The 14,132-nt window shown below is 40.9% G+C and overlaps 2 protein-coding genes across 2 annotated transcripts; both read right to left on the bottom strand.

The window, feature by feature from the left end:
- Positions 1-756: 756 nt before the first annotated feature.
- Positions 757-2,471, bottom strand: LOC115542005 (liver-expressed antimicrobial peptide 2). Its single transcript, XM_030354009.1, has 3 exons — positions 2,302-2,471; positions 1,761-1,903; positions 757-1,345 (listed from the first exon to the last, which is right to left on the bottom strand). The coding sequence occupies exons 1-3, from the start codon at positions 2,365-2,367 to the stop codon at positions 1,309-1,311; spliced, it is 246 nt and encodes an 81-aa protein (XP_030209869.1). The 5' UTR covers positions 2,368-2,471; the 3' UTR covers positions 757-1,308.
- Positions 2,472-2,920: 449 nt separating this feature from the next.
- scarb2c (scavenger receptor class B, member 2c) lies at positions 2,921-12,285 on the bottom strand. Its single transcript, XM_030354007.1, has 12 exons — positions 12,021-12,285; positions 11,511-11,668; positions 10,220-10,364; positions 9,929-10,117; positions 9,348-9,439; positions 8,355-8,474; positions 7,219-7,397; positions 6,169-6,287; positions 5,572-5,645; positions 4,983-5,034; positions 4,621-4,773; positions 2,921-4,205 (listed from the first exon to the last, which is right to left on the bottom strand). Exons 1-12 carry the CDS (start codon positions 12,273-12,275, stop codon positions 4,167-4,169), a joined length of 1,575 nt encoding a protein of 524 aa, XP_030209867.1. The 5' UTR covers positions 12,276-12,285; the 3' UTR covers positions 2,921-4,166.
- Between the last annotated feature and the right edge of the window lie 1,847 nt (positions 12,286-14,132).

Here is a 14,132-nt window from a genome sequence, read left to right as displayed (position 1 = left end):
TTATTTATATTATTATATACATATTATTATTTGCTGCCATGTTTTTAATAGGTTTCTTATATATGTGTTAATACTGCCGGCATATATTTGAAAATAAACAGAATAAATTAGCTCCACATCCTAACTTAGGCTGACATTTCTAAGCCAGTTTCTGGTTCCATTAAAGAGGCCATGTTAAAAAAGAACACTAAAAGATGTATCAGAGAGAATTTTAAGAGTGTAATGAAATCAGCAATGCAGTCCATAAGCAGTGTATGAACTGCTGATGCAGTATTGCAGACAGATATTTATACGTTTTTCGTACTCGCTATTACATGTATGGAAAACCTTGACAATCATTTCCAATGACTTTTGCGTCTGTAAACAACATCTACTGCTGATGTCCAATGCTATCCATAATTCTTTATGCTTCTTTATATATTTTAATGTTTCAAACTACTTAATTGTGTTGGTATTTGCCTTTTTTGTGTTGGTAATCACAAACAGGCAAAGGACAAACTAATAATGTTTTATTATTGAGCAGCAATAATATGCTCTCAGTCTTAGTTTTTCTGTTGTTTAAGTTTAAGTTGATGAAAACAGGGACAAAAGGTGTGCAGTAGCACTTATAGAAAATTGTATATTTAAATATTTACATTTTGTAAAAATACAGAAATATAATAAACATTATATACAAGGGAACATGGTTCGGTCACATATTCATCACATGAACATCCATTTCCGCTTATAATAAAAAAATATACTCATAAGACTTAACATGATGAACATTTGTATTTCCTTCAGCTTCCAATATTTTCCTTCATAATTGTTCTTTGTTAGGAAACAATACAACACATTTAAAGATTTTTAACATTGCTGCTGTTACAACTATTGAAATGGTTTTCAGAGGTCATGACCAGCATGTGAACCTCTCCATAACTTCATATTTACAGCTTTGTTTTGCTTAATGCCAAATCATAAAACTTATCATAAGATTGATGAGTTATATATTTACTCAGGGGTCAGCAGAGTCAGAAAATCAATTGAAATGTCTCTGAGTCAAGCAAGGTTATGAGACATTGTAAGATAAATCTGTATCCTCCATATTTTAGTGCTTATGAATTACACTGAATTGGTTTCAAATTATTATGTGTCTCATTGTGGTCAACATTGATGTAGTTCAGGAATGTTCTGAGTGGAACAGGAATGTTCTGATAGAGTGGAACCACAATGTTCTGGTTGAGTGGAATTAGTATATTCTGTTAAAGTCAAACCAGTATGTTCTGGTGGATTGAAACCAGAATGTTCTGGAGAGTGGAACCAAAATGCTCAGGGAGAGTTGAACCAGAAGGTACAGATGTTGTTTCTGCAAAGATAAGAATCATAGTTCAATATCATAACAGAAAAAATATTGATAAATGTTCACAAATTTTAAGCATTTCATTTTATACTTTGGGATTAGCAAAAAAATAAACAGTGATTGTAGACATTCTATCTTTGCAATGTGGTCAGATGATCATGCCACATTGAAAAACTTCTTCCAAGAATAAATGGTTAACTTTGACAAGAAGGATGATAACATGTGCAACTCTTCATACCCTCAGCCTTTCACCAAAAATAAAATCAAATTGTATAAATTGCATATTCAAACATGCTATTCCAACCCGGGATTGATTCTGTTCTCTGGTACAGCCCTATTGGTTGTACCATCTCTCTGTGATTCAGCCCAAGAAAAGATCATCTATGTAGACTACATCTGCAAACAAGGTAAGGATAGGCACCTGCTGCAGTAGTTGGTGCCACACTCTGTGTGAGCCCGACAGCTGCCCCCTACTGGTTTGAGTGTGTTCCAGCGCCACAGCAGGGAGCGTCTGGTCCTCTGGAGCAGACCATCGAGCTCAGTGGGCAGCGGCAGTCCCTGGACCTGCAGAGCAAAGAGGGATGCATGCCTGGTTAGAGTTATGTTGAAAACTCACGGTTCTGGTGTTCAATACGGTTCAATATGTTCTGCATTAAATGTAAAAATGAAGGCGAAAAAATTCCATACCTGAATGTGCTAACATGAAACCGTCAGTACACATGTGGACTATAGGGCCTACCCTGCTTAGTTGAACTCACACCATGTTGGAATTTTAGAATCACATAAATGCCAAAGCCCTAAAAGTTGTATGTTTAATAATCCTCTGCTTAATTGTGATATCACTAGCAAACCCAATGCTTCTTCTTTCAACATTAAGGATTGCTCTTCAAACCACAATTTAGCAAACCAGAATTAAAACCACACACATACACAACCACCACCTCCGACCAGAGATATCTTACCTGGAAGTCCGGCACCACCGACAGCAAAAGAAAAACAACTGTGATCTTGAACACCAGGGCCTGCATTCTGAAAACACTGAATGCCTGACTCAAAGTAAGTCTGACTTGTTGTTTTCAGCCTGTCCGTTATAAGGAACATTACAATCAGGGATTAGGGGCGGAGCAGTCACCGCCATCGCCAACCTGCCTCCAATAACATTTTACACCTAATAATTAGGGGGAAGTGTTTTCAAACCGTTAAAAAAAAAACTCTTCCTTCTGTTTATCAGTTTGATAATACCTGGCAGTGAGGTCAAAGGTTGAGTCTGTGAAAACTTTAGCCTTTGAAATGAGGACAGATCCACATCTTCACTTGGCTTGCTACAGCTCATAATACTAAAGTAGAATGAATACATGGATAACATGAATGTTAGCTCATGATTCATTTGTATATCTGTCCAACTTTCTGAAGTGTTAGTTATTATATGCATGAGCTCCCTTAACATGTCATCTTTCAGTTGTTGAAATATTTCAATTAATTCCATGACCTGTTCATCACTATGAAATGTTATTTTCTGACTAATCTAGTGTCTATTCGTTCCTTAATCTTTAATGCAGTCAAAAAATATAGACAATGTAGTTTATATCATTAATTTTTTATTATTGACATTATTAACAGTAGTGCACAGCTCAGTATGAGACATTGTAATAAGACATTTTTGAATATTTTGTTGAATGCTATCTTGTGTTCAGCTATAGAATACGTATGTTTTTTTTTTAAAGTGGTGCTCCACTTCTTTGTGATATAAAATAAGGACAAAACACAAAACAAGGAAAACGCATTGACACTTGATATTGATACTAAAAATATAAAGCACACAGCAATCCCATAATATCTGTATTAGTAGTGCAAAAAGCTTAAGAATGGCATGGAGACACATTTGATTTTGAAGTTCATAATTGTATTAGTTAGTGTGGTTGGTGTGGATGCATGCACAATGTTAAGGTTAACAGATGCTATATGTTCCTGCTATATAATCAGTTAGGTATTAGGAAAAATGAACTGCTGCATTCTCCAACTTCTTTTTTTTATCATGACCTAGCCAGCTTTGAAGGCTCATGTAACAATACCCAAAAGGGCGGGAAAATGGCTTCCTCAGTGGAACTGTCAACTACTTAATCAGTAAAAGCTTGTCTTGCATGACTACCATCAACCACCACTTCTCCTGTAAAGGTATATGGACATTTGAATGTGTAGTGTGGAGAAAGGAGTGGCTTGGATACCACATACTTGGTAATCAGAACATATTGCACAACTTTAAACAGTACATTTTAAAACATGTAACATTATAGTTTTGTCTTGAATTAAACCAGTTCCAGAAGTTAGTGCCACCAGCATCTTTCTCAAGTAACATTCATGAATTATTTCTCAAAAACGACAACAAAACATGTACCATCTCAGAGAGTCGGACCTCCCTGTTTAAGCAACTCACTGCTGTTCCTGTTTCGGCTTATAGACTCAACACATTAATATAATGGGATTTCTATTCGATTGGACTTTAATAAAGTGGCGATATAATAACTTCAATTTTGTCAAGTAAAAAAGTTGAATAATGCAAGTATGTTTCAAACTATAAAAAAAAAATAAGAGAAGAGAAAATATATTAAACTTCCATTTCAAATCGACCGAGTGGTTAAAGACACACGATAAAAGAGAAGATGCCATTTCCACTTCCACTAAAACAGTGTGTTAAAAGTCATATTAAAAGGGTGAGCTATGGGGTCGATGCAACCTTTAGGGGATCCGGGTGGCTGTGATGTTGGGTGTGGTCAGGTCGTTTCTTGGCCGTGCTCTCCTCTGCCGCTGCATGGGCTCCAGGGCTGGACTACGAGTTCAGCAGGGGCTGTCGCTCTGCCGCTGAGCTCTGAACAAACCACAAGTAGTAGATCAGACTGTTATACCAAGTACTGAATCTGATCAACGCTGTCCTCCCAGCCCTCAAACGCACTCTGATCTAATCTCATCATTTTGCCTTTTAGCAGCAGACGCTTCAATCCAAATTTGACTTTTGAAATTCGACTTTGAAGTGATTTTTTGGACAATCTAACTGGGAGAAATGGATGCAATGGAGCAATGGAGTATTACGAATGCCACGATTCTTAGCATCTGTAGCATTCTTAGCATGTGTATTTTATCAAGGTTACACTCAACTACCAGAGCTGAACCAGGGGAAGTTTGCTCTGGCCAGTGAGGAATGTATCTGCTTTCCAACAACCTGAAAACCTGCATCTAAAACACGTGCAGAGATAGGAATTCCACCGTCTTCCTCCAGGTCTCACCTCTATGCCCTTCTGACGACAGATGACACACATGAAGACCAAGCCTATGAGGATGCCCAGACCAATGAGCATGAACGGAATGTTCACCACCACGTTCCTCAAGGCGATGACAGCCTGGAGTTTTTGGGCCGACTCATCGTCAATGAGAACGCTCTGGAAAAGGAACCAGGCACACAATGTGGAATCAAAACATTATTATCACAGCATTAAAGTGATTAAAGTGTGTGTGTATGTTTGTCTCTCTGTGTGTCTGTGTATGCGTGTGTGTCTCTGTGTGTATTGTGTGTGTGTGTGTGTGTCTCTGTGTGTGTATGTGTGTGTGTTCGTGTATGTGTGTGTGCGTGTCTGTGTGTGATGCGTACCTCATTTAGATACGCGACTGGAATAATCACTGTCCTTACATTTCCCGTTTGCCTGGAAGTGAAAGGCAGATACAGGATACTGTCAGATACGTGGCAGCAGAAATGGCTAGGAAGTATGTCATAAATTTATCCTGAGATTAGCAGGACATTTATGCAACTATAAAACTCATGGGGTCAGGGCGTGCTGTCCAAAGTTCCAGACGCAACGCTGATGAGACAACAGTACTCTGTAGGTGACAGTCCCTGACAAATGACTGGATGAACATGTTTCATCCTTCATTCTAATGATCGATCTAGTGACCTAGTTAGTTATTCTAGAGGTCACACCTAGTGACCTAGTTAGTTATTCTAGAGGTCAGACCTAGTGACCTAGTTTGTTATTCTAAGGGGCAGACCTAGAACATTAATTCAGCCAGAAATACAATCTGTTGAATACTGTGACTGATTGGTATCCTGTAGTATATAAATCCTAACTATGTTTAATTAAGGTCAAGCTGAAGGTAGTGAGGTATATAAATATTAAAGTGTGTTTAGGTGTAGTTGACCTGAAGGTAGTTTAGTATATGCATTAAAAGTAGAGGTGGTTTACCTGAAGGCAGAGAGCTTCTCCACCATCACGTTGATCTGTAGCCTCTTAGCCGCCCGCATGACAATCCCAGTAAACTGAAAAACAAAATTCAGAACATATTCGATATAATGAATATAAACATTACACCTAACTAACTTATAATCCCCTGTAGTGTTTTAGTCGTGGAATTGAGCGAGAAAACACACATTTTCCTGCTTTTCGTGCACAATAACAACTTCATTACCGGACTTTGATATGATCGTCATAACATTCTCAGGGAGAAGGTTAAACTGACCTTTGACCTCATGCCCCTGGACGTCTGAAGTCCAGGTCGAATCAAAGATTTGTGATGAGGCCAATCGTGCCGCGATGTGGTTTCAGAACGTATTCATGGTATTTATTTACCCAGTCGGGTATTTAAACATGGTGATAACGGACCATAACGCCGTTCACTGTTATTTCAGACAGTTTGTGATATTAGTCTTAGTACCAGGCCTTTCACGTCTAACCACTTTGGCAGCAGATACGAGCAACAATGGTGTTAACGGTCTGAATACAGGGGTGCCATCACCCAGGAGCACTGGACACAGGGGGAGGAGGGAAGAAGCCGGGTCATACCGGGTTGATGTCGATAGTGGTCTGGTGCTGCTCTTTGTCCGGTTTCATCCCGAACACGTCATTCACGTACTGCTCATCCGCCTGGTAGAAGTGTGGTGAGGACATGATGATGGGAGCACCTGCGTAGACAAAGAGACAACATGACCGTATTCGTCATACTTTGCCTTCTGTAGTACTTCCTGCTTTAACCTATCTTCTACGAAACACAGTCCTATGAATAGGTGAATATCGGGCAAGTTGTTGTTCATTGAAGCTTATTGCCATAAAGGGAAGTCTTAACAACCCCAGACATCACCGTGGCCACCTCATAAACATGAGTCACCAACCCCACAGACCCGAGCGCTGTGGGGGCACAGCTCTCTCTCACTCCCTGATAACACAGGAGGGATCGTCATCTGTAGTAAGAGGACACGCGTTCCATTCAAGAATACAGGCTACTGCACCGCTCTAAGAACGCGGTCAATCCACTACCAAGCTGTCCTGCCACAAGAGGGCCGGAATACGCTGGGAATGACAACAACAGAGGATTGTCAAGGTGTGCCCGCCCTCATCTACGTAATGCAGAGCAAGCAACTATCCTACCATATGAAACAACAGGTCCCCTTCTGGGCAGCGATGCCATTGATGAAATAATGTCTACGTGGATAACTGACACTTCCCACACATATCCAGAAAGCTTCAAATAATACAAGCCCACCCAGGCTGATTCTTCTTACCCCAATTCACAAGAGTTGCGATTCAGATATCCGAATTAGATGCTCAGTGAAACCTTTGTGGTTTACATAACTTTGAATGACCCGCCCAAGTAAATCAGCCCAAAAAATGTGGAACTTTGAGTTATCATGCTTGCATAGAGTTGTGTGAATGAGGCGCTCAGACTCAACCATCGGGTGGGAATGACGGATGGGGCAGATTGTTTGACAGGAAATATGGAAAAGAAAACTAAGGGGGCGTAATGTTTTAGCTGAGGGGGCAACGCACCGTTTAGCCGCCTCTCGGCTCCGGGCCCCGGACCCTGAACCCGGTACAGAACCGGAGGTCCACACTCACCTTGTTTACACGCGCTGACGTTGAGCACCCCGGATCCCAGGCAGTTCCCCTTAGGGACACAGAACCCTGCGTTGTCCGGGTTCACCGTCAGGTTAGCGAACACACTGCTGGGCGGCGAGAAGCGGTACCCGGGGAGCTCCTTCACAGTTACGTCCTCAACGTACGTGGCATACATGGACCTGGGGAGGACAACGGGATTTTTGGTATAAACACAGCTATGTTGTGGTGTGATTATTTTTGTGATGCTTACACAGACTGAGGCTTAATTGGTCGTGGCTGTATTTTTAATGGGAAATATGATTGAAGGATTGCAAATGCAAGTCCACACTTGGACTGATTTGAACTGATTGCTCCATGTCCTTCCCAACACTGCCTCCTCCTGGTAGGAGAGTGGAACTGAATGGAGCAATGGGGCCACAATGTCTACAGACTAAAACCAAGCGAGTCACAAGACTTAAAAATGACCTTATTACATTGAAATGCATTCTTATTAAAAGTCTTGGCAGTAATTATTTTGTTGGTATTATCATTTCATTTCACCCTCACCTGATCTTGGCGTTGAGCAGGTTTTTAGGTTAAAGGTGAATAGATCGGGTGTGAGCTAAGAGCCAACATTTGCTTTGTACAAGAGATAGGCAAGCAGAGGCCAGCTGACTGAAGGGATTCAGGGCAACACTGGCCGGCACAACGAGCAGCGGGGCTAAATCTGGGTCCCTAATCCTGACGGCCAGACCTGAACCACGCTGAAGAAAAGGCTTATTCAGACTTTGGACATTCTTAAGATGACTATGGGAGAGGTGGGAGTAGCCGAACAAAGCTATGCTTACAGCGGCCGCATAAAAGGGCAAGAATCAGTGAAACCTAGTCATTCAATCTTGTGAGAATCTTGTGAGGATAAAGCAAAGTGAGAAAAAGGCAAAAATAAACTAATCCCTCCACAATGTCAGTCCCAAACAAACAATCAATCAAACCCCTTTGACAAGCACCATATCAACCCATTCGGATACATATGCTAAGCATCAGCCCATGGGTCTGTGTATTGCATTTAGTCATCTGAGACCCTCACGTGGGGAGCAGTGTTAGCTCCAGCACTAGCAGCTAGCGCTGAAGCTACGTCTAATCGGTCCCTGGCCCACCTGCAGAGATCGGAGGAGAACATGTAGAGCGTCTCGTCCTTGGTGACCAAGGGGTGGAAGAAGGCCCCGTTGGTGCCGTTGATCATGTTGCACTGGGGCGACGTCCACCAGTCCAGCTGCCTGCGGGCGGAGCAGGAAGCAGGCCCACACTCATTATGGGCTTCACTTGCAAACATAATACAATTGGTCTGATGAGGGGAAACAGTAGTCCAGTGGTTCAGGGGGTAAGACTCCCAGTTGAAATGTACTGGGCCTGATCCCAAATGTCCTTGGTTATTATCTAGATATTATCAAGCGTCTTAGAGTACCATATTAAGCGCTATATAAATTTCATTTATTATTATTATTATTATTATTATTATAGGCCTGTGTGTATGATTGATTGTGTATGTTCTATATTGTTTATAGGTCTGTGTGTATGATTGATATGTCATATTGTTTATAGGTCTGTACATCATTGATACAGAATGTTCTAATATTGTCTATAGGCCTGTGTGAATGATTGACATGTATGTTGTGATAGGGTCTATAGGCCTGTGTGTATGAATGATCTGTATGAGGTCTTCACTTTGTATTATCTTAAACCGGCCATCTTAAATGGACCAATGAGGGACAAATAACATATTTTTTATTTGATTGTCAACCTGTTTTACGACGACTTGAACAAGATGTGCACACACCAGCTGCACTTTAATGACATCCAGAAAACCAAATAGACTTAGAGTAACGTCCACGCTAGCTCCTGCCCATGATTATGGATGGGAAAACAAGGGATTTGACTCTGAATGAGGTAACCAATCAGGCTTCATCAACTTCTACTCTGAAACAGTGATGATATTAAGACCTAATCTGCTTCCATCCCTAGGTTTCCATCATTATCTTAAAGGTTTCCATAACATCAACAACTCAATCAGCACCACTGATTAAAAAAAAAAAAAAAATCCTCTCTCTTATCACCAATTCCTAAAAGGAAAATAATCTGATTAAATTTACCTTTCATTCTTCCACGCATCGACTCTAGCAAAGTCAGTGTAGTTTGTTTCACCAGTGAAGAAAACATATTGTCCATCATCAGTAGCATTGGCCTGTGGGAACAGAATTGCACACTTTAAAACAAAAAAGACGGTTGAGTAATTTACTGCAAAAACGTATCTAAAAAATATATACATAAAACTCTCAGAATGTTCCCTTGCTACATTTAAATCATAGTGATCGTTTCTGTTATTAATAAGGGACGAACCTTTCAGCTAAGGGTCAAACACTCTTACCACTCCATTATTCTGTCCAGGCATATTAGGAGTTCATATCAAAAGAATATGAAAGGAGGAGTCAAAAGACTCGTCCTTCATCAAGATCAGTGGATCCAACAAAAATGTGTAGATGAATATATTTCATGATAAAATAATATTTACATGAATATATTTCATGTTCAAATAATATCCTCTATGAATACAAATCATGACAGAACAACATTACACATGACTATAACTCATGATGAAATAACATAACACATTACTATAACTCATGATAAAACATCATTACACACGACTATAATCCATGATCTGGTCCTCTACCTTGTAGAAGAGACCGAACATGTCGTCCAACTCGGGTACGATGGACTTGGCGGCCTTGAGGAAGGCGTCCTCGTAGCCCCACAGCAGCTCCCCCACCGTGCGCGTGGTGAAGAGGCCCTCGCCGCTCGAGACCATGAATGCCGAGATCAGGTTCGCCAATAGGCTGTGCTTGAACTTCTCCATTACCGTCTGTGTGTGGGCGGGAGGAGAGAAAGCGAACAGGAGATGAAGACACTCAGGAGACTATGAACACACATGTCTGGACGTTGGGTCGTGGTTCTCCCATCGTACCACGGCCGGGATGTTCACCGTCCGGATGAGGTCGCTCTCCGGGCCTATGGACATGTTCGCCTGGAAGATGTAGGTCTTGGGGTTGACCGCGGACACCTTGGTGCCGTTCTCCAAAAAAAACACTTCCTCCATGGGCCGGTACTCTCTGTGTGAAAAGAGATGATTTACTACTGACATTTAGCAGCTTTTATTATAGTTCTCTGCAGTTGTCAAATATTAACCACATAACCCCTGAATAGTCTACGTTCAAAAGGTCTACACACACACAATCCAGTGAGACCCTGATTATCCTCCTGATTGCGGGTTTGTTGCCCCAGAACGCAAATGAAAGTTCAGGCAGTGGAATAGTTACAAGAGGTCCCTGCATGGTAGGGGAAGTTAATGAGTAATAGGAACAACTGCTAAACAATAGGTGTGAAGTGGGCCTGATGTAAGAGTGCAAAATGTGATGTTATCCATAGCAGTCGGGATAACCTTAATGCTGAGTACTACGGCGGCAGGCTTACTGTTTGTAGGGTTTTACATGGTTGGAGAAGTGATCAAGTGATACGAGCGAAACTGACTGACCGAGGAAGTAGGATCAGTGAGCACATGACTGACATTGCTAAATGATGTTAACGACTGTTCACACACTCTAAAAAGACACAACCAGCAGATAAATCACATGGCAATGTCTGGGCGGAACTCAGCATCATATTTGTTGTAAAAACCTAAACAAATAGATATATAGGACGATTTTACATTGTATTTCCAAACACCTCCAACATAACTGCGACGGCTTATTTTTAGTTGAACAATTACAGTTGAACATTACTGGAAACCAAACTTCTGCAAATAGAATAAAATGTTATACTTGGAAGAAGAATCATTAAATTCAAATAACACTTAAAATGGAGGCATTTATGTGGGATGACGCAACGATTCTAGCTGACTTAAAGTGATTTTCTCTACATCACAAACCATATTGTGAGTTGGTATATTGGCATCACAGCCATATATACCCACATCCATAATGACATGAAGCATTTATGAAATAACAATGTGGATTATATGCAGACCAGTAATTCAAACAGACACAAAATCCTTATTTTTCTTTGTGCAAATGTGTACATGTGTATATAATATGTATGTATATCTGTAATTGTATGCTTGTGGTCTGTATAAATATATGTATATCTATACCTGTATGTGTATGGTCTGTTTGTTTAATATCTGTACGTATTGTCTGTCCAAGTGTATGGTCTGTGCTATTGTTTATCTATACCTGTATAAATGTATATAATTACGTTACCTGTATGTGTATGGCCCCCTCTCAATAACAGCTGGCCTGTCCCCATCCAAAACTTCGAGGGGATTTGTCAGATTAAAGAAATAGAACTGCATGTAAACAGGAGGCGGTGGATTCTTCCAGGCTTCAAATGAGTCAGTTCCATTCTTCAACACCACTTCCTGTGGGGAGAGATTATCCTTATAGATTACTCATGAACCATCAACAAGACATACTGCTGGAGATGAAATTATTGGTCGTTATTGTGATGACGTAAATATAACGTTAATCGCATACTTTGTATCATTCTTAACTGATCATTTGATATCGTTGTGACGTGCGCAAATAAATCACAAACAAAGCATGCCTTAAGTCTTCACAAACTACACAAAATCGCTTGTTGTTTTACATCGTGGAACATGACTTATAAAGCTACCATCAATTATGAAGACACGATCGTTAAACGAGTCCACCAACTCAGTATTTTTATACAAATAATATATGACATCAGCCTCATATCAGAGGATTGTTTACCTTCTTCACCATCGAGTTGAGGACGTTTGGAAACACACTGGACAAAACCAGAGAGATCCCTGCAATCAGGATAAGAATGGAGAACAAGCCCAGGCTGTAGGCACAGCAAGACCTCAGCATTTTGTCGATAAAGTAAGTGTGACACCGAGAGATTAGGGCTAGCTCGCTTAGCAGCAGCAGCAGCAGCAGCCTTGCTGATGTAAAGTATCGAGGCTTTTTGTTTTGCTGCTCTGACAGCAGGCACCGCCTCATCATCTAGCCCCGCCCACTCTTTTCCGGTTGACGTCATGCTGGACCGTTGCCGCATGGCCGCTCCTAGAGTGGGCGGGGTTAAACGGGGCCTCGACGTTGATAGGATTGTTCAGCTGCAGATCGATTTTAAATCATTTAAATATTTTTCGATTGATTTGCTATAGCTAATATGTGCTGTATATGCCCAACGCCAAGTATGGCTTTATTTTACACATTATTCCCTGAACGCTAATTGTAAAAACTCAAATTATAAATGTGTGCTGCAACTAAACGGTTGAATCGTGTCTGACAGACATACTGTTAAACACAACGTATTTACATTTGTACATAATATTTACAAATTGTGGCAACCCCGATCCAATTGGAGGGGTCGAATCACACCAGCACCGGGGGCAGCGCCCTCTCCGCGGACATGTCGTCCGAGGAAGATATGTGCCGTTCAGCGCGGCGGCGCGGGAGCGCGCATCAAGCGCACCCGGGCAATCACCGACATTGGGATCACCTGGGGGCAGGGGCGGCCCCAGCACATTTGGCGCTCTAGGCGAGATTGTTGACGGGGGGGGGGAGAGGTATGGAGCGATTGTTGACGGGGGGGGGGGGGGGGGTACATAAATGTACATAAATGTAACAACATCCAAATACATTTTTGAGGAAAATTGCAAATCTTTTTTAAATTAATATATTTATGGATTTATATTACCTTTATTTAAAACAAGACATATTTGTGTGTGGATCAGAAATATGTTTGTGAAACTTATTTTTGTTTATGGATTTATTTTACATTTATACATGCCGATATCCATTTGTGTGTGCATTGAAATGTATTTGTGAGAAGAGAGTAATTTATGTATAAATCACAAAATACATTTGTGAATCCTTCTCTGTGCATTCATTAATAATGAGACTGTTCTGACTCCATACTTTTTACCCCATAAGAGGAAGAACTTGTTTGAGCGTCTCCTTTGAAAAACTCAGCCGCCGACGATCGGGGTTGCCACAAAATGTAAATACGTTGTGTTAACAACGTATTTCCATTGTTATGGCGAAGTCACGCCCCTTCCCGTAGAGCCTATGAGATCGAAAAATATGAATGGGTTTCAATGGAGAGAACGTAATTATTTTTCTGGTCCCAGCCTTATTTATGCCCTGGATTACACACAATGTTGTTTGTGGATTTAAATGATAATTTTTCATGCAAAGAAAACTTTCGGAAGAAGTTTGACGATGCTCGGTTTTGTGTGAGGCCGCTTTGTGAACTACAGCTCTTCGCTGCTCTCGACGTGAATGATATAGGCTTCGTCACCACCCGCACTTGGAACTCATGTCGATCTCTCTGCTCCACTTTTCCAAGGGGAGGATAAAAGCATCGAAAGAGGTGAAAATCATTATAAGTCGGGGCATGTGGAGAGTTTCAGATAGGCAGATGGGAAGATTGTCGGTCTTGTCCATGCCAGTCGCAGGGAGCGTGACGTCACATACAAGACATGTAGTCTTTCTCATTGGGTTTTCTCTACAGCCTTTAACTGAACAATTGCACAATACACGGTCAAACTCTTGGCAAGAAAGAATTATCATTTAAATCCACAAACAACATATGTGTAATCCGGGGCATATAAAGACTGGGGCCAGTCCATAACAATAAAAATATGAATGGGTGTCAATGGAGAGAAAATAATTATTTTCTGGTCCCAGTCTTTAGATGCCCTGGATTACACATATGTTGTTTGTGGATTTAAATGATAATTTTTCATGCAAAGAAAACTAAAAATTTTCGTGAAGAAGTTTGATAATTTTAGGTTTTATGTGAGGCCGCTTTATGAACTACAGCTCTTCGCTGCTCTCGACGCATATGATATACGT

This window comes from Gadus morhua, chromosome 4 (genome assembly GCF_902167405.1).
Source record: "Gadus morhua chromosome 4, gadMor3.0, whole genome shotgun sequence".
In the NCBI taxonomy this organism is placed as follows: Eukaryota; Metazoa; Chordata; class Actinopteri; order Gadiformes; family Gadidae; genus Gadus; species Gadus morhua.
The sequence above is the reverse complement of the archived record's forward strand: the minus strand, read 5'-3'. Positions and strand labels throughout refer to the sequence as shown.